This window comes from Ceratosolen solmsi, unplaced genomic scaffold (genome assembly GCF_000503995.2).
Source record: "Ceratosolen solmsi marchali unplaced genomic scaffold, CerSol_1.0 scaffold13, whole genome shotgun sequence".
NCBI classification, from domain to species: Eukaryota; Metazoa; Arthropoda; class Insecta; order Hymenoptera; family Agaonidae; genus Ceratosolen; species Ceratosolen solmsi.
Window position 1 is genome coordinate 4,008,207 of NW_011948418.1, and position 22,116 is coordinate 4,030,322.

Below are 22,116 nucleotides of genomic sequence, written 5' to 3' on the forward strand. Positions count from 1 at the left end.
CGGAGGGTAAGTATATGTCCAATTATAAGTCATGAATAGACTGAAAAGTATAAACTCCGACATTAAGATCAGAGGGAAATGTCGCAGAGATTGGTAGTAGGTAACGGTAAGCGTCGTAGTGAGTGAGTAGCGATTACCGTACTATGGGTATAATAATTTTATTGTTCCGGCAATTTATGCAGCTTCATCGAACGTTCTTTTGGAAAGTGAAGTATAAATAGGAGCTCCGGAGGAGGTGTCTCGTATGTCAATTTACTCCCGTCCCTTTCCTTTTCAGTACTTGGAAAAGTCGCACCAGCGTTCGGGGAACGAACGAGACAAAGCGGCCGAGCGACATGGAGTAAGACGGAGTATTATATCGTGGTGATGGTGGTGGTGGTGGTGGGGAGAATCCGCAAGGAAGACACCTTCGGAGGATGTGGTACCGAACGTTGCACTGCACCGAGAGAATCGAGTGCATCGCCCTTGGTACGTTATGCGGTTCGTTAATATTCAACGCGTAATGCGCGCTCGTCGTCGTGTACCGTTAGTCGGGGACGCCGTGGTAAAGAAAGAGGGAAAGCGCGAGGATACGAGGCGGGCGACAGCTTCGACACACCCCATGACATTTATCCGGGGGCCGACGGATAGATCGAGGCGATGCTTAAGCCCAGGAAAAATAATTGAGTTTGGAGTTGCCTCGAGTGCACGAAGGGAAAGCTTTTATGTATTATTCGGCTCTTTTAAGCAGCGTACACACGGATGCCATTATTACTATTACTATTATCATTATCATTATCATTGTTATCATTGTTATCATTGTTGTTGTTGTTGTTGTTGTTGTTGTTGTTGTTGTTGTTGTTGTTGTTGTTGTTGTTGTTGTTGTTGTTGTTGTTGTTGTTGTTGTTGTTGTTGTTGTTGTTGTTGTTGTTGTTGTTGTTGTTGTTGTTGTTGTTGTTGTTGTTGTTGTTGTTGTTGTTGTTGTTGTTGTTGTTGTTGTTGTTGTTGTTGTTGTTGTTGTTGTTGTTGTTGTTGTTGTTGTTGTTGTTGTTGTTGTTGTTGTTGTTGTTGTTGTTGTTGTTGTTGTTGTTGTTGTTGTTGTTGTTGTTGTTGTTGTTGTTGTTGTTGTTGTTGTTGTTGTTGTTGTTGTTGTTGTTGTTGTTGTTGTTGTTGTTGTTGTTGTTGTTGTTGTTGTTGTTGTTGTTGTTGTTGTTGTTGTTGTTGTTGTTGTTGTTGTTGTTGTTGTTGTTGTTGTTGTTGTTGTTGTTGTTGTTGTTGTTGTTGTTGTTGTTGTTGTTGTTGTTGTTGTTGTTGTTGTTGTTGTTGTTGTTGTTGTTGTTGTTGTTGTTGTTGTTGTTGTTGTTGTTGTTGTTGTTGTTGCTATGGTTATCAATATTGTTATCCGTATCATGAGACACTCTCGTGAATAATCGTCGTCGTTGTTTTAGATCGATTGTAGGCGGTGTGTTGCTTGTACCATTATCGTTTTAAATTTGTCGCCTAGAACATCGTTGTCGTCAAATTTAATCAGAAATATCTAATAACAGGCACAATAAACATACTACTGCGCTTTAACTGCAATTAACGTAAATGGTTACGAAAATAAAGGGGGAAAAAACATTAAGAAATTGTTTTGATCGTACAGTACTTAAATGAGCATTCGATATACAAAGTCACATATTTACATATGAAAGAGAATAAGCATTTTTCCGACTGAAAGGAACGAAAAAGCAATTGAATGCACATAGAATTCTTAATTTTAAATTTCAGCTAATTTTAGGCTTTTTTCTTTCCGTATAATACGCGTTTAATGGTCGGCAGCCCGAATTGAATTACATTCGAGGAAAGCTACTAATCAAGCATATTTTAGTCGGTATCGTTTGGTGAGGTAAAAGAAAACACTTAAAGATACTCCTTTCTTCGGCACACTAAAATAATAGAAATCACCGTGCTTTAACATTCATCGGAACGGTTCTTATTAATGATGTTGTCAAGCGCAAGTAAAGCAGCGGTGAAAGCTGCTGCGCGTCGCGATCCCCGTCACGATACGAATTAAACAACTATTCAATTAACGCTAGGCCCCACCACTTACCATAATGAACTATACGCCAACGCCTTCTTCGGGTAAACCTAAAATAAGCTCTGAAGGCAGCGCTAGTGCAATAACGAAACCGGTGTGATACATTAACGGCTTCTCATCCAAAGACTCTTCATACTCGTCCGTTCATCCCCATCCACAGTATCCCACGATCGTTCCCGCGAAACCGCCTTATCCGAGATTATCATCAGTAAAAATATTGCTTTCGAGACGGCCGGTCGGCCGGATGCTCAAGGTCGGCGACGGCTGTCGACGATACACAAAAATCGGGACCGAGGTGCTCGACGGTTGAACGGCCGAGTGGAAGCGACACGGCGCCGCGTTCAAGGTCACGAGCGCCGCGACGCTGTGACAGACGATAGCCGATGAGAGTCGGCGAGCATAGGAGCTCCAATTCGCTGTCTTGTTTCTTCGGATGGACGTGTCGATTTGCCTTCTTTCATATTCAAGCTTCTAAAGGATTTTTTTGTATTTCGTTCAACAGGTTATTTGTTGAAATTTGTTATTTGGACACAATGTCACGATAGAATACGACTTACGGAGGCGAGGTGGCTCTCGGTAACGAATCATCTCGTGCGACTTCAGCATATAAACAAGAATTTGGAATAGGAATTTTCCTATTTTAAGGCTGTCGGGAAGAACGTGAAATCGACTTTGCTTTTTTACGATTAACAATCGATAAACATATAATCGAAACGCAATGTCCAACCATGAGTGGAGCAGCAATTGTAACAGAAAGTCATGCGTTTGAGGAGTGAAACTAATTTGAAAGAGACCGTGAATGTGATCGCGTGTAACTCTTAATGTTTGGCAATTCGCGAGATGCTCCCCACCCCCTTCATATCAGCGAGATATGAAATGTCGCGTAGCGACGGTTGCAGTGGCCGAGGTCGCTTCGATTCGAGTCGAGACTTCGGATAAGTTGGGGGGGGGGATCAATAAAAGCGGTGGAGGTCAGGTAGTGAGCGACGTTACCGGATGTTAATTCTCGGGTACATCGTATTATTATGCAACGACGCTGCACCGATGACGTACGGACTGTCCGTCGCGATCGTGAGTGTATCGTCACCTACGCGCGCGCGGTTTTTACGAGAGTAGCGATTGCGTAACGGGCCAAACCCGTTTTGGAGAAAATTTTTTTTGCACGAGCCCGAGTATCGAAGGACGTGGGACACTGATAATTAATCTCGCTCGCATTATGTAAAAGAATTCGATGATCCAGGATACACTGAAACAGTGTCGTTACTATTGGTGCCGCTGTAGAGACAAGAACGACTGTTATCGATGGGTTGAACCTTTTTTTTTCGTTCATCGGCTGCATATATTTTTTTGAAGATGAGTTCGAGAGAGTTGACCGTATAATTTATTCATTTGTCGAGGAATTGTTAATTTGGCCACAACGGGCCTACAGAGCTGCTTTGTTTTACAATTTACAATGCGGATTGCTACCTAAAGTATTGTAAATTAGAGTATGAAAAAGTTTAATAAGCGAATACATTTTAAAGGCTATTTATTTATTTATTCTTTCGAATATTTAAAAAGCTGATTTTGAACCTTACAACGTGAAATGTAAACACTATTTGTAACGTAAAATGTGGAAAACGCCTGTCAGGACATCTCCAAGCTTTATTCAAGTGTCATATACAACTCGAAATTATAATTTAACGCTCGTTATTTTAATTCAGAAATTTTATCTCCATTTCAATGCGCAATTTAGTTTCAATGAGCTTACAAAATAATAATAAATTGCTTTACATCACATTTCTCGCTTTAAACAAATAAATAAATAACACGATAAATCAATAAATATATATACAATATAAAGTAATTATTGTTTTACAGTTCAGTAAATTAGTTTTAATGTATTATATATAATGTTACGTCTCAAATGATCTATTTATTCTCGCAAATTAAACGAATGGTTTAATCAAAAGCAACATTTCCACACACACGCACACAAAGAGAGAGAGAGAGAGAGAGAGAGAGAGAGAGAGAAGAGAGAGAGAAATAAATTAGTTTAAATTCTCATTGAATGTGGCACTTTAAATAGAAACTATACATTTAATTTTATTTCTATGTTCTCGTCGGATTTTGAATTTTACATAATATTTATAACGATCGATAAAAATCTAAGCGAATAATGAATTTTCAAATGATTAGCAAAAGGCCCTTTTTGGAAAGGTAATTTTCTATTAATGAGGGAGAGTGATGTAATTTTCAATCGAAACTTTCTAATCTGGACTCGTCAGTCCCGATTAGCTTGAACTTTCGAACAATTTATTTTATACCGTTATGTATTGCAGGTAAAAAAGTTTAGGGTAAGAGAAATATAATAGATAAACTCTGACCTATAACAAACTGATTTGAGTGAGAGATCAAATCCTTTCTAAATACCAATGTCGCTTAATCTTTTCTTTCATCGAACAGTATCAATGTTTACTTTCGACCCATTTTTCTACGTACATAACTTTTCTTCTTAGCTCAAAATTTGAATGTGAAGCTACTCGTGCAGTAATTTACCATATTATATGAAATAAATACATGATTCGCGACTTGTATAAATAATTAGAAATCTACGCTCTAAAGCTCCTTATGGAGAGCGCAAAAACTTGAACATCGATTCCAAGTAATCTGCTAATTAATATTATTCAATTACATTTACTCTCATTCCTACATATCGAATAAGAATATTAATAAAAATAATAATTATAAATTATAGTTTCTTCTTAAATATTAGATTAAGATTAATAAGTCAGTTCAATATTTTATTAAGATTTATTAAGACGATTACCGTTGAAAAAGCATTTGATATGAATTTGTATTCATATGTTAATGATATTAAGGTTTCTTTTAGGTGGATATTTAATAATAAGCTGTTATAGACTTCGATGAACATTGACTGAGTTAAGAACTTTAAGATTAGTTAACAAACATAAAAACTTTCTTATATAATAATGAAAATATACTTTCTATTCAATTTTACTTCGTGTTTAAAGATTACTACAATTAAACTTTAATTGTATGGAAATCATATATATCTGCAATATTCAGACGGATCGCAATTAAGTTTTGAATCAAACAAATTCGCATCTAACCCACGTAATTATGTTGAAAAAAGAATTTCGTATAAGTTGTTAAGGTCGCTTTTACTTTGAACTCTTCGAAAACTTTTCACGAATCACGTAAAACGGGTGTTCGCCTTAAACGGGTTTTCTTAGCAGACATTTATATAGTTTTATTATTATAAAACAAAATATACATTTACATGTATTCGATAAAGTAAATCGATAAAATTATAATTTGATTATATTTTTCGTTGTATTTTATAAATATAAGTACCGAGCAAGATATTTTGCATCCAATAATAATTAATAATAATATAATACTATAATGATAATTAATGAGATTAGATTCATTATTATTATTATATTATTGAAGTGTATTATTAAACTGAATTAAGATATTACTTAAAATCTTTTCTTTTTCTTTTTATAGAAACATGGTTGTTAATTTTATAAATAAGATTGTCTATATTCAATCAAATAAAATCATGTATTGTAAAAAAAGTTTCAGTCTTGCGATTAAAAGATTATTCTTTCATAAAAAAATATTCATTGTATAGTAATTGAAAATTTCTCGATGTGATGTCACATGTAATATCGTAATTTTTATATTTAACATGAATCTTCCATTACGAAATTATTATTATTTCTTCATTTATAATTTTTTAGGTTAAATTTTTCATAACAAATTGAAGAATAAATAAGTAAATGTTGATTCGAGGAGCAATTTCTCTTATAAATTAATAGAATACTTAATTTTGTAAGTATAGCGGTATTATAATTTATGCATTGTTACATACAAGAAGAGAGATTGTTTTTATGAAAATAAATCTTACGTGAATTTTAACATTGTTGGCATAACTTCAACCGATAAGGCATACGCACATTCATATAATTATAATTTATTAACATGCGTTTTCATTTTTCAATAAATTACACGGGCTTGTATACAAATATTAAATATTCTGATATAACTAATATGGCGCCTGACTGCGATAGACCAACATTTATATTGTAAAGATCCAGTATTTTTATTCGATTGGTAAAATAAATCGATAAAGCGACGCTATTTCTACTTTCCTTCAATATCGCTTCGACTTCGCCTGAGTTAGCAATTATCATGGCGCCAATTGTGGTCGATCAATTTTTACCCTTTCTTCGATCCATCATACCTCCGTTCTCCCTTCAAAGAAACTGGATATAACTTTCAAAACTCGGGCTACTTTGTCGAACAAAGGCAAATTATAAGAGCGTACAGCGCGATAATCCAAAAACTCGTAGAACCGATTCTACGAACTTTAAGGCATTAAGACCAAATAAGATCGAAACGCTAGGCTCGCAAAAAAGAAGATATGCACGAAGAGGCAAAGCTAGAGGAACGCCAATAACGCGACCTTGGGCCAATTACACTGAAAAAACCGAATTCCATAATTCGCTGACGAAACACTTTTAAAATGGCCAAAGACAATTTCTCACTCGACGATCTGCAATTACGGGCGGGGACGGGGGCCGATAAGTCCCTGGGGACTTTCCCAATATGAGATCACGATTTTTAATCGACCGCGGGGCTCGATAGTCGTGACGCACTTGGTGTCGAACGCCCGACCACAAGCCCATCTTTAACCGAGAAGAGCCTGATGAGTTTGCAATAATGCCAAGGACAATTATCGCGCATTGTTAGAATGTACAAAGTCGTGGTTGCGAATGGACGCGGGTAATAAGTGGCGACGTAATTTCGAGGTATTAGAGTTGCACTCTCTTTATCGTCGGGACTTCCCCGTTAAGTCGGCTTTATGATAATTGAGTGTCATGCGGGCAGTGAGCGAGGAGAAAAACGAAGATGGAGAGCGAATTTCGTCAGAGTCGCGTCTTTGGCCGTTTATATAGGATGTGGTGTTAGTTCGAGCCAAACCTTATTAAAATTACGTTTACTTTCGTGGTTGGCATTGTCATTTGTAACCAGTGTCACTTAAGCTCGAATGCCCACGACAATTTACATAAATTGAGACAAGGGCGATTTTTGGCATATTTTCTGAATATAATAGAATATAATAGAATAATCTGCTTCAGAAAATACGTGAATAAACGTTAATTTTGTCGGTTATTTGTCCAAAATATTAAATATTAAAAATGCTCAATTTGTGGACTTAAGATAGAATGTCTATCTTAACCATTCTTCTGTTAAATATGATAAAAAAAAAGAAAAGAATTAATAAATAATAATAATATGGTCATCCATAGTTTCAAGTTTATTGACAAAAAATATTTGTATATTCAGAGGAAATGCAAAATTAATTCTAAAGATTATGTCGAGCTATATTTCTCCAATAATAAATTATAGGTTCGTTGAAAATAAAAATCCTCATATGTAAGGCATAGGATCGCTGTTATTTGGAGGGTTAATACATAATTTATAAGGGGCAAATAAACGTGGCTTAACTTCGTCAAAATTAATTTAATTTACATATGCGAATGCATAGCTTGTAATTTGCTCTACAAGTTTGCTTTTAAAATATAAAAATATTGTGTCAGAACTGAAATTGTAAAACTTCATTACAATGACGTGTTTTATACATTATAAAAATAAAATATGTTTGCGTTTACATTCATCGAAACCATAGTGCCATTAAAATTTAACGAATTCCGTAATTTCAAATTATAGTAAAGCATTAAAATTGCTATCTTTTAAAACGTTCAAAGAAACATTTTGCAATGCATTGCTTTGGATTTTAATGCAGTGTATATTCTTAGTACAGACAAGTATTATAATCGTAATGTTTTTTTGATATAATAATGTTATATATTCAAAATAACATTTTTATTTATTAATTAAATACCATACATTTTGCAATTGTTACGTTAATGTTATTGAATACAAATTAAAAATATTCTCCAGCTGATGGGTTGAATTATTATTATAATAAGCATTAAATTAGCTACTGGGGATTATATTTGAGACAAGTTTTATTAATCGTATAACCGATATTATTATACATATAGAACGTTTTACTTACGCGGGAAAATATTTTTTGAAGCTAAACCTCGTGAAAGCTTTAAATATAAATTAATCGAAAGTTTCACTTTACAAGATTGAATAAATATGCTTAATACATTTATTCTATTTTATGAATAAAACGGTATGCAACTATGTTGCATATTGCGCGTAATTCGTTTAACAAGGATCGGAAATTCGCGCGATTAAAAATGCCGGCATTTTAATATTTAATAGGCATTAATAGATCTTGAGAAGAGTTGCCCCGTAAACATAGTTCTCACGTGCGAATAAAATGATCCATGAAATTGAGACCGATGAAATGATGTTTATTAACCCGCGTGTCCACAATTATAAAAAAAAAGGTGATGATCGCTTGATGAAATAGACGACATTGACAATACGAGTGAAGCCTCAGCCGCTCAATACCTCAAACTTGCCATTAGCTTGTAAAGAGCAATAATTGTGCAAATAATATAAGCCATCAACTCGTAGAATAATTATCGAGAGCCGCCGAGGGGATTCTAGCATCGAAGCCACTACGTCCTGAAGGGACATAATAATAATTAATGTCGTGTGGGTGGCAGCCGGTCACGAACGGATGAGGTGGGAGGGAAGGGGGCTGGCAGTCGGGGGCTGGATAGATCGCGGATTAGGTTCGCCGGTGCTGCGTGCAGCACGAAAGTGAAGGTTCGTCGTGGCCGCTCGTCCATTTCAGTTGAATTCAATTTCAAAGCGGTTAAGTAACAATGCGTCGAGCGGCTCTCAGTCGTCGCGCGGCTCTCGGGGAGCACGGTCGTGTGCATGGGACCTAGGTGCGCGACACGCGGTATCATCGTCGCGACATGATCGAGTGCGCGGTGTGAGCATTGTTTGAATCTTCGGGTCGATGAGAGAGAGAGAGTGAGATAAAGAGAGGAGAGAGGAGAGGTCTGAGGAGGAGCTCGCACGCCGATCGACGTAAGTGTTGTCCTCGTCTGGCTCGGGCAGTTTGCGCCCGGACCTTTCTTAGGTACTGGTTTCGTATCTTCTCGACCGCTGGTTCGTTCGGCCAATGATTCGGTCGGTCGGTGCTGCGCGACTGAATACTTTACGCGCCACTGATAACCTTGTGCCAACAATCGACGGGCTATTGTGCCCAACTCATTCGAAAGGTAGTCGACGGTGTTTTGTAGCTACGGTCGAGTCCGCGTGTCTCTATATTCTGCTTGGGAATTTTCTCAATGCTGTGATACTGGATATTTGCATTTGATTCGCCTAGAATTGTCATAGACCGTAGGTCGATGTTATGCAAACTCCCCCGCGCCTCCGACGCCCCCAACGCCACCCAACACACGCTCGTACACACAAACTACAAACTAAATGCACGTTCTATTTCATAAAAAACATTACATAATCGTGTAAATAGATTTCCCGAATTTTCGAGTCCTCTTAATAGTGCTGCTGCAATCGTTGATATAGTCTAAATATCAAGATAAGTGTCAGTGTGCACCTTGGAATCACGCTTTATTATTATTATTATTAATATACTTTCTTATATTTCTTCTTTTTTTTTCACAATGGCATTAAATTGACACTAATTGTCCTCAAAACAATAATTTGGACATCAAATGTCACGCAAAGGAAATATAATTATATCGTTATAAGCGATGAAGAAACAGCGTGTTGAAAATTATTCAAATTATTCTTTTCAATAGTAATGAGACTTTTTTTTTTTAATTCTATAATAATTTCCATAGGAGGTATACTATATGTACATTTGTATATATTTGCAATAATTAAGAATAATGAATTAATGAATTTGCTGTTACATATTAATCGCGTTATTTTTCAATAAGGCCTTAAACATAATTTATAATAAGATTGATTCTAAGCTGAAACATTTTTCGTGTGGGATGGGATTTTATATTTATTTCACATGAATACCCTACACTGGTTTACTGCCCACTCCACTTGTTGCGATACTTGCGTACCTACACTAAATTTGTGAAATAAGAATCCTGTTTCGATTGTGAAAAAGTACCAATTGTCTCAGAAATTACTGCGGCGTCAATTGTGGAAATAATTAAAAACACTAGATTTCATATTACGTATTTATGGAAATTTTAGAAAAATAAATCCAGTTTCATTTTATGTCTTAACTTATTGACCTCTGATTTTCGCAACATATTACTTAAATACGAATATAGAAAAACGTAAATTGATAAATAGCCTACGAATGATTGAATAATAATAATAATAATAATAACAATAATAATAACAATAATAATAATAATAATAATAAAAAGTATGAAATATTTTCTTTAACATTAAATAATCGTTTTCTTAAAGTAGGATACAAAATTAACTACAAATCTAAAGAATTCATTATATATAGTTTATTATAACATAATATTGATCTAATAAACTAAATTGTGGAATAATAATAACAGTAATAGCAGTAACGATAAGAAAAATGATTAATTTCTATCATATTTTTTATGATTCACCCTTTAATCAATGTTTTTCATTAATATTTTATTTTATATCTTATATCTATTATATTTCTTGTAGTATAATTTGCCTTTATTAAATATTATCGTTTGTTTTTTTGGCTCACACGTCAATGCATACATTATAAATAAATAAATTTTCATTTATCATTAATCATATATCAGCATTTTTGTTATGATACTGATAATGAAATAAAATAAATTACTTTTAATTTTATAGTAAAGAAGATCACTAGTACAATGTTTTTAAATGAATATAAAAGAAAATTTAATAAAATACACATTAAAATGTAATGAATAGATGTCTTATGAAGAGGGGAATGAAATATTTTTTACTCTAAAATTAAGAATATAGTTACATATTATTTTTAATAAATACCATGAAATCTATAGAAAACTTACATTATCTTATAATAATAACTTGCTTTGAGCAATTAAATTACTAATATGAATTCTTATATCATCCAGTTATTAAACGTATAATTAAGATTGCTCATAGATAATAATAATTAACATATAGTAATCTATAAAAATATTAAGTTTATAAATATTAGGTTTTAATTATTAGGTAATAAGTTCAGATTATTGATTATCTGTAGCTGCTTCTTCGACTATAACTAACAAAGTATTAAAACATTATTTTTGTCTATAATTTTTAATATATTTCATCATATGCAAATATAAAAAGTAAAATATTAGATGATCATTTGTAGTTTAACTAAATAACAATTATTAAGGTGAAAAATATTTAATGTTTCAGCTAAAAATTATTTTTGCAAATAATTTTGTTTTTATCTAGCATACATAAATATAAAGTACATTAAAAAGTTGCGTAGTAAAATTTTTACAATTCTTACAAAAGTTATTTTAAATTAAACATTTAGTCACAAATTTTCCTGTTTTTATTATTAGAAACATATGCATTTACAAATAATATTACTTTGAAAATGCAGACAAAAGTGGCAATTGTATCTGATTAACGAAAGAATTTTCATACAGAGATAAGAAAACATTGCGAATAACAATTTTACTAAAAATTATTTGGTTTTAATTAGAAATCTCGACTATTATATTAATATGGTAATTGTTAATATTAATTGTATTTAAGAGAATGTGTATTTATGACAAAAAATTATGACAACATTACGCGGACTAAATTTCGTTTTCCTAAATTACGTTATCGCGTAGTCATGGCTTTTGGTTCGGCGATCTGATCTTTTGAAACGCATACGCATGCGCCGATGGATTATATAAGGTCCATCGTGATCGACGTAATTCCAGCGATAAAAAAACACGTATTTCATACGAGATCTTATTGCTCCGTACATGTGCGAGAATTCGCAATCCATTCAACAGGTCTCTATATACGTCTTGTGTAATTAATTTTACTATTTTTAGTAATCAAAATAACAATTTTTGCAAATGGAATTTGACAACTCAAACAACTTGAACATATATATAAAATCATTAGTGTTAAATTCAAATAGTAAACTGCTTCAATAATATTTAATTAATCTTTTAATTATTTTATAATTACCAAATTTATTATTAACAATAAAGAATGTTATTGTTTAGTTAATTCATTTTAATCGTAATATTAATAATTTTTAAATACTTTAACAATATTTTCATAATACCTGATATATTCCATCGTAAACTTACGTAAATTTATTATATTTATTTGTATTCTACGGATTTAAAAGATTTAAAAAATATGTATTTATATTTAAACTAATTTTTTTTTATTTGGAATAATAAAGAGAGCAATTTGCAGTTTAATGTAATTATGAATAAGTTGACAATAACACAATACGACATAATGTAATACTGTATAACGTTAATTGAACGTATGATATACTGACTAATAAATTAAAAAATGTAATTATAAATACGAATTGTAACGGGAAAAGATTTTGTCATAGTTTCCAAAGTATTTTTAAATAACAACAGTATGTAAAATAAATTCGATAATAAACATTTTTATTATTATTGTGTAGAAAAAACAGTAACGTCCGAAATAACTACAAATAGGTCTATAACGAAAATGAACGAAAAACAGTCGATAATGGTAACTAAAACTAGGCAAGTGAGACAAGTTATAAAATACATATCGGCCGATACCCGATATTAGTTAAAACAAATAAAAATAAATATGAAAATAAGAAATACTAAGTAACAGTTGCGGCACTTCTCTTGATAAATACTGGCAGTCTGTGATATAAGTTTACATTTATATCGGACAAAATATGAAGTTACAACTACTCAAGTTCACATTTAATTTAGAAAAAGAATTGTTAAGCAATTATATGTTTTTGTAAGAAATGACTGTCAATTAAATTTTTAAAAAGACAAGACTTACTTAGTCCTTTTAAATTTTACTCGCAAAAAACTAATAGTATTTTAAAATTTAAGCACTAAATATATGGCTTAATTGCATAATTGTATGGTAAATACTAAATTAAAAATATTTGTTAAATATTTAAACTCCTTTGAAGCCATTGTATTTTAAGCCAACAAAAAATTATCTTTTGTAATCATAGTTATAAAATTATTCACTTCAATTGACTAACTCATGGCAATTGGAATACTAACCTGAAAAATAAAGTAAATCTTTGAAATTATGGATTAATATTAAATTGAGCAACTGTACCGACAGCTTACGTCCAAGTATATATTTAACTTAATTAAATTAAAATCTTATTTATACCTCACGACCTGCTTACAGCGAATGCAGCAATTATTGCAAATTGATTTTTTTAAATTCATTATAACGACGATTAACACATTGTATTTTAAAGTGAAATATGTCGATGTGAATTATTAAGTTACGATTTGTAATATTTTATACGGCATAATTCGGAATTTCCAAAAACAATTTTTCATAATGTATTTTTAAGCAAGTCTTTTTAACCAATAAATTTATATTTACAATTTACTTTTATGTGATTCAATAAACAGATGAAAGCAAATTTCAAAGGAACCTAACAAAATATCTATATTTTTTTAACATTATTTTATATACAACATATTTATAAATTTCAAGTTCCAAAAAAAAAAAAAAAAATTAATAGATTTAATATAATTGTTTATATCAATCATAACGTTGTAGATTTATTTTAATTAAATATAAATTAAGAGACATAAGAGAAATTTCAAATATTAAGAAAACATAATTCACTTCTACTTGATAAATAAAGTTTAAAAAATTTTGAATATATGTGTGTATATATATGTATATAATAAATAACAAACTAAATATCGAGATTTATAAGTAAAATTTATTTATCGTGTCTTAATTGTATTGAACACTAATTATTATATATGAATGAAAATTTGTTTTGTTTATGCGAATTTCATTATGCTCAAGTACTAGCTTAAAAATTTGTCTACTTTTATGTTTTGTGCGAATGCAGCTTTCTTTTAAGACATTTCTTTCAAAACTAAAAAATTTTTGTTACCTTGTAGCTTTCATTTAGAATTTTCCTACTGATTAATAGGTTAGAAATTTTATAAATAATTGCATAAAGTATTAAAAAAAATTAATTTTATTATTATTATTTTTTTTTTTTAAATTAAATTCCACGTTTTTGCTACAATCTGTATTTCTTGTAATATTATCTTATTATTATTAATTTAATATTTTATATGTCTTCTATTTGTATTAGAATCGAGTAAATTGGTTATCGGGATTTGTGTTAAAAAAGAAAAACCGTAAGCAACTATCGTCCATGGGCGTTTAACAGCCGAATAAAGAGGAATAAAATCTTTGTAATGCTGAACTGGTTATGCATGTAGAGCCGTAATTTTGTAGTTAAAAAAATGCGGGTTATCGGAAAAAGCCAATGAATCAATGATCAACGACAAGTAAATAGATAGTGCATGCATAAGTGCCAGAGGAAAAACACAACAGCTACATAAAATCTGGTAGACATGCGGTAGACATCGGTATGGAAACTCAACATGACTCGGTTTGTAAATAATATTTATATCGCTCGCGATAAGATTCTTATCTTCATGCACGCGTGCAGTTAATGAATTTCATTGGAATGGCAGCTCCAAAGCACACTTATATAATGCCTGCGTGTGTGTAAAGGCTGAGCTCTGCGGTCGAGCGCGATTTCCTAGCGCCTCGAAATACACGAGGGCAATTACACCTCGAGCATCTCTCCGTAGCCACTCTCACTTTCTTCGCGCTCGCACTTTAATATGCTCGTTTGTCCCCCCACCCCCGCCGGCCACACTTTCCTCCTGTCGCGAGGAGATGATTCCATGAGAGTCACAGGCGGAAGGAGGCGGGCGGCCCGGAAAGTGAGGCCAACGTTCGACGAACGCCTCTCGAAGTGCGAGTTTTGTTCGTTTTGTTCGTTTTTAGCCTTTGCTTGTTTCGTGGACATTTGTGCTCTCTTCTATCATCGTCTGTCGTTGTAAGTCGGCGACAATTTACCAAACGACCCTTGAGTAATTTTGTTTTCGACATACCGGCGATAGTTCGTTTGCCGTTGTCGAAGGTCCTTTTAATTTTGAATAATATCCGGCGGGTTCTTTACCACTTGAATTTACTTTTATGGTATCGGCTTGGAAAATACGTGAATGTCGCCATATTTCCTTACCCTGTAGCAATTTCGAATTTCAAATAATTAAAGCCACTGGTAATATAGAGTGGATTGAGCAATATTTACGTTCTATTTGAAAATAAGCATAAAAACGGTTTTATAAAGTCCTTCTCAGTATGGTATGAGAGAGACATGAAAATACTTTATCCATTTGTTTTTCTTCAATTCCAAATTCCATAGCCACTCGTGACGTTCCAATAAATATAGATATTAACCGATTAATTTTTTGATAATGTTACTAAAATTTCATATTACTTGCTTCAAACTTCACTGATTTATTTATAACTATTATATGCATTCCGAGGTTATAATTTGCATAAGTTTCTGCGGCTTTCATTATTAGCAAGACTTGATGATGATATACTCGTCGGAAGACAAAACTGTAATGCATACATATCAGACCAATGGCAACACATTAAGGCAAAGCATTAAGCGGTAAAAGTTTATAGAAATCATAGTTTGATAAACCAATGCATCGATAAATGTTATTTTGTATTTTGAAGATTAGATGTTAGGTATTAGGAAGGTGAGAAACCGAGAGCGAAACGCGTGACAAGAACAGCCTAATAAATTAATATACATTATATGCTTAATGCTTCAGATCTCGCTTTTAAGATGTTGATTTTGTGATATATTTTTCTTGGTACAAAAACAAGCTCAACTAGATTTATGTACGCGTAAGGCGACTTATTATAGGAGTGAAAATATGTACGAATATATAAATTTTGACATTAGCTAATTAAGCACAACAATTTCGATCTTCTCACCAATTTCAATTTTAACCGATGAAGAATTACTTTTCGACGAATTCAATTAACTCTAAGAAACTACATTGTGTCTCGTATCTAATAAGTGAAAATTTCAATAATAAATAACCAAACTTTGTTTATTATGTGAGAATTGAACTTTTACTTACAATTAAAGACTTTACGAAGGCGAGTAATAAAGAACAACTAATGTAGTGAGATTCAAAATAAAAAGGTTTTATTGCCTATTATATTCTACTCGCACACCCATTAAAGAATAAAAAATTTCAAAATTTGTTTAGAAAAATATCATTACGAATAGTCAAACGTATTTCTCAATTCGCATATCGAGGGAGACCGATCGAATGATGCATTCGCCCAAATCAGTTGAAAACTCATCGATAAGAATTCGTTGTTCCCGGAAGGAGCATCGACCGTTAATACGCCAATTCTCGTGTTTAAAAAAAAAAAAAAACAAAAATCATGTTCGCAACGCGTAATAAGATTTTTCCATAATCCACGCGTATTCAGCTCAAGCATCGACCATATTCGAACGAGTTGCGGCAAATCCGCTCGAGCATTCGTGCAAGTGCAAATTTTTCCCCGAAGGGATAAAAAAGTCGTCAAAGAGGCCGCGAGGCGACCAAAGCCACGCAAGTATACGAGGCGGTCGTCGCGGTCGCCAAAGGATCACCGTCGGGTCATTAGTGTTACAATCGTGCGAGTCTAATTAATTAGTCGTGGTGATAAGGCGATGCGCGCGCATCTCAGGAACTCCTTAGCCCGCCCGACGGGAGTCTTTGCTTTCACCCGCGAGCCGCCGTGGAAGCTCCCCAACCCCCATCCGCTCCGCCACCACCAATATCAAGGCAGGTATCTGAAATTTTTTATGCCCGGAATTCGGTCTGTGTACGAGACGTTTCGCAAAATTAAATTCGCGATGCCTCTGCGCACCAGAGGAAGGCAGACGATGCACGTGACTGTGTTCTCTGCCTGGAATATCACTTCAATAAGATTTATAGCGTTCAATGCAATCATATCCTTATTATTAATACAGAGTATTAGTAATACAGTATTAAAGAATAAAGCTAATGAAATTGATCTTAAAGATTAAGAAGTTCATGACAGATACTGAGGTATTTATGAAATTGCCATTTCTCACTGTAGTGATGACATTTGATAATAATGTGCCATCGAAAAGAAAAACAGAAGTCGAGGTAGCGTTTATTAGATCGATATCAGTATTTCCTTGAGTAATTACGAAGTTTTAATTGTTGAAAATTTATGTAACAATACACAAGCCATAAATATTAAATAAAAATTATATTTTTGCATAAAAGATGAAACTATTTGCGCCAACAGTTTAACGTGGATAGTCTAATCACATTTATCGACATACGTTATGCGAGTGAAACACACTTAGTATGCCCAATACATTATAGCAGACCCACAAGTAGGTGAGCGTATGGATTAAGATACTCGCATTTGGCTCATCGCAAGTTGAAAGAATTGCGAAAAGTACTGGACTATGCTTGATAGCGTATATGTATCGCACTTGGTATGCTCGTCGTAATTGCAGAGGTTCACGGGCAATGCCATTGCCATAATGAAGCAGTGAAAGTATGGTCATTTTATCGTCGACGAGCAAACTTTTTCTTCTCTCGGTTTTCCGAATTTTGTTTGTTTGTTTGTTTGTTTGTTTTTTTTTGTTTTGTTGTGAAATCGTCAAGACAGAATCAAAAATTTGACAAACAAACAACGTGGCATCCAAACACACCAAAAATAAACCAAAAATCTTAAATACACTCTTCACCGCTCGTGTATACGATTTTTATTTAAGAGCAGGAAGAATTTCGCGTTTTGAATGCCAATTCGCTTTCTCACATCGTCCGACAATGTATAAGATATTTTTCTTAACCGATTTGCTAAAAAATCCTGTAATTTGATAAAAGTTAATGTACCCATCGATTGTGCACTGCAATTACGCGTCGCCTATTTTTTCGCCGGCGTTTGTCGCGAAGAAAGACAAGCATTCGTTTCCGTGGCTAGAGTCGTCGAATGTAGGGAACAATCTCGTAAGTCTCGTGTACTATCACCCAGGTCGGGCCACTAGCATACCAAAAGTTATAGTCCCTCAACCGAGAACAGGAATCTCGCTCTTTACAGGAACATGCGGACGCTCGTGGTGGAGACGCCCTGGCTCCTGGCGTTCCTCGCAGCCGCTGCCGCGGCGATCGTGCCGCCACCTTGGGCCAACCCCTCTAGTAACCCCTGCGCGACACAGCCGCGCGGATGGCAGCTGCTCTACTGGCCCCCCGATGGCAAATGCTACAAGATCTTCCAGGTAAGAAGTGACGCTACGACGAGGCAAAGTGCCGGACGACCGATCGAGGTGCGGCTTTTGTAAAACATAACTTGTGGTACAATCGGAAATTAACGTACGTGACATGTTTTACGCTATAGTCGTTAGGGTTAGTCAGAGGCCAAGGGGATCGGGCAAGGGGCACGGGTGGGGTGACGACGATCTTTCGAAATACGCGTGAGGAGAGACTATTGTCTCGTGCACACCTTGGATGTTCCCGAAAGCTGGCCCGCCAAGCCTCAACGTGTAAAAGAAATTACAATTTTAAATGTCCTTTTGGATATTCGCGGCACACTTGAAATTTAAGTTATTCGTCAAACCTAAAGCGCCACTTACGATGAGTAAAAATGCGCGAATTCGCAAAGGAAAGTGCCTCTTTCCTTATAATAAGAATAATAGTCCAACAATATTAAATAATGTTTCTCATTATGAAAAGATTATTTCACGTTAATTGCGAAGATAATTATTAGTCGTAAATCAATCATTTATTATTTCGGGAGGATTATTTCAAAATCAAAATTAATTTGCGATAAAAGTTGCAGCCTATAAAAAGCACATTAATTTTTATTTTATTTATTTATTTATTATTATTATTATTATTTTTTAAATAACGCTATTAAGTACGAGTTTAGCTTTACCTTTTCACATTCAGCCGAGTTAAAAGTTATAAATTCACTTAACGGCACAAAATAAGTCTCGGCATTATTAACTTTAAGTCTCAAGTAGTTAAGCGGATAGTTTGCAATCGCGGCTGCACTCGCGAGTTCCGGAGAGGTTTTGTATTTATTTTTTTTTTATAACGATCGCGACAATTAATTATTAATAATTAGGCAATTTATTTAGTTACGAGTACTTATTGTGTAAAAGCGGTCCCACCGCAATCGAAATTAAAGCATTTTCACTAAAGTGGTATTTATGATGAAAAGCCACAATAAATAAAGTAGGTACCAAGTGACAGCAATTAAATCGTCACTGTACATGGCATCGCGTACACAACACGAGTAGACCAATTACATTTGCAAATTACCCATCGGCCCTTCCTTTCGTACATCTTGGGCCACTCGAAAAGCAATTACGAAATGAGAGGACAACCGATAATAGTTGATCGTTGGGTTGGTGAGCGAGGCTTTTCACGAGAACATTTTGCCAGATCGGCGCCCCATGCCCGGAGACGATGGAACTGAGCCCTTCGGCGGTGGGCAGCGAGGCCAGGGCCGAGTGCAGGTGTCCACCTGGGACCGCCCAGTCACCCAGGGATGCCCTCTGTCACACGATATTTACGAGAGCCTCCTGTCCTAAAGGCCAGTACTTCGCCCCGGTACCTGAGGCACTCGGCAAACCAAGGTACGTATCAATCGCTTTATCGGACTCTGACTACGTGGCTTTGGGGACGTCCTGGGGGAGGACCGCGCTGTGGCGACGATCACGAACGACGGACGCGTTAGTGGGAAAACGTAATAATAGATAGTTTCATGCTCATTGAGAATAAAAGACGGTATATTCAGATTGGCGAAAACCAAATGTAACATTATTATATTATAATAGAAATCTAATTATAACGTTTTATAATAGATTCGTTATAGTTTATATTTCTGAGAAATTACTCCGGACTTGTCAAGTTAGTTAATGGGTAGAAATTTTTTTTGTGAAATCATATACGTTAATAAATTGATTGTTATAAATTCGTCATGCATACACATTATTAAAATAAATTTTTTAATATATTTTTTACATTATTAGCAACAAAATTTAATCTTTAAATCTTAAATCAGATAAAAAGCCTCGATTGGCAAGAAAAATATATTTGAAGCTTATTATACTTGTAAAGATATGATTTGTTGTTTTTTCAATTAAAATTTATATAGAAAATTTGCTATAGCATATATAATACAAACACAAGGATATACTAACGATCTAGTTTTTTCTCACACTGTTGTAATAGTAATTTATGCCATCGTTAATCATTTACTTGTATACGTGATTATGCTAGTGTATTCTACACCATTAATCTCTCGCTTTCGGTAATTTATCATTTACTTTTACAACAAGTATTAACTATATTTTGAAGCTTATAATTATAATTATAATTAACATTTTAGAATTAAATACAAATAGCAATTAGATATTTTTATTATTATTATTATTATTATTATTGTTATTGTTATTATTATTATTATTATTATTATTATTATTATTATTATTATCATTATTATTAAAATTTTCGTTAAAAGCTTACTGATTGTACTGATAATTTTATTAGTGGTTCATGCTAAAAGCTAAATAAGTCAAATACAATCACGATCGCATCAATTATTTTTACATACATTAAATCGGCTATAGACTTTCAATCTAACCTTTTTAATAGTAGAGCCATAATATTTTGGTATAAATTAATGACTTTTTAAACCATTAGGGAAATTACATGGAAAATAACAATTTTTTTTTAAGGAATGAAGTACAATATTAAACTTATTTAACTTGTTTATATTTATACATACTTGGTTTTTACGGTATTTATATTGATAATGTCCATCGATTACAAGGGAGAATAATGTTATAGGAGTTTATGGGTTATTGGCATATGTTGGCTTATTATGAAAATTAATTACTCTAGAATTGTTTTGGATGCAAGCAATACCAATGAAGCATCTATTAAAAATACATTACTGCTTTTAGAGCTCAAATACTTATGTTGGAGAATTTTCTTTAAAATTTATCCTGTATGTCAACTAATAACCACTAAAAATTTTATCTTTATGCTCAAATATAATGATATTTATAGATGTAAATATATATATATATATATATATATATATATATATATATATATATATATATATATATATAATACATATAATATATACACATAAATATAATAATTTCTTTGTGATTGTTAGTAATATTTCTTAACGTTATCAAATTTTCATGAAAGCGACTTGTATATATAATCTTTATTAAGAAATGGACTTTTAATAACGATTTTTACAATATAACGACTTGTAATTGAAATGTAATCGAGGAGACAGATTCAGAGAATTTAGTAACGACGAATAAGTATAAATTTAAAATAGGAAACTGCGAATACGAAATAAGTCGATGCATTGTATTACCATTACACGTATCAATTGAGCAAAGTATGTTTATCTTGCGGGAGCTCGATAAATCACGCGTAGTAATAATAATAATAACAATAAAAAATAAAAATAAAACAATAATACTAATGTTTTGGCGTAACGAGCGCGATAAATCCAGCATTTTTCAACGTTCCGTCTTGTTACCGTTGGCGAGGCGGCACGCTAATGTTATCGAGTGGAAGTTGTCGAAGTTGCGTGGTCTCCAACTTGCAAGCTCGAATAACCAATAAGCGTCTCGCTTTCTCGTTGTGCCATTAAGCCCAAAGAAGCGTTGGGGTCTGTGCCGCGAGCCGGAGCCCTGCCTGGCTACAGAGGACATCTTCTGGCCTCGCGATGGCAAGTGCCACGCGAAGCATACTCGGGGCCCCTGTCCTAAAGGCGAACTCCTTGTCCTCGACAAGGACGGTCTTGGCGCGTGCTCTTGCTCTAACCATGGCGAACTGGCTAGATACCACTCGTTCGCGGGTGGCTGCCACGAGCACTACACCAAGGGACCCTGCCAGGAACCCGGCGAGCTCTTTTTGCCCGATGGAAGCTGCGGCTGCCACGCAAGTCTCCCACACTACCATCCGCCCACGAAAATGTGTTACCAGCTGGGTGAGTTAGTTTTTCGGCATTTAGGCATTCTAGTCAGCCAT

The 22,116-nt window shown here is 33.9% G+C and overlaps 1 protein-coding gene across 1 annotated transcript in view; it reads left to right on the top strand.

Moving 5' to 3' along the window:
• Nucleotides 1-8,914: 8,914 nt before the first annotated feature.
• The window catches only part of LOC105360135 (uncharacterized), a 15,117-nt gene continuing 1,915 nt past the window's right edge, over nt 8,915-22,116 (top strand). The window contains exons 1-4 of the mRNA XM_011496935.1: nt 8,915-9,091; nt 18,149-18,326; nt 19,495-19,688; nt 21,738-22,075. Of these exons, the coding sequence (XP_011495237.1) occupies nt 18,153-18,326; nt 19,495-19,688; nt 21,738-22,075 (706 nt within the window). The 5' untranslated portion in view covers nt 8,915-9,091; nt 18,149-18,152. The remainder of the gene's footprint in view (nt 9,092-18,148; nt 18,327-19,494; nt 19,689-21,737; nt 22,076-22,116) is intronic.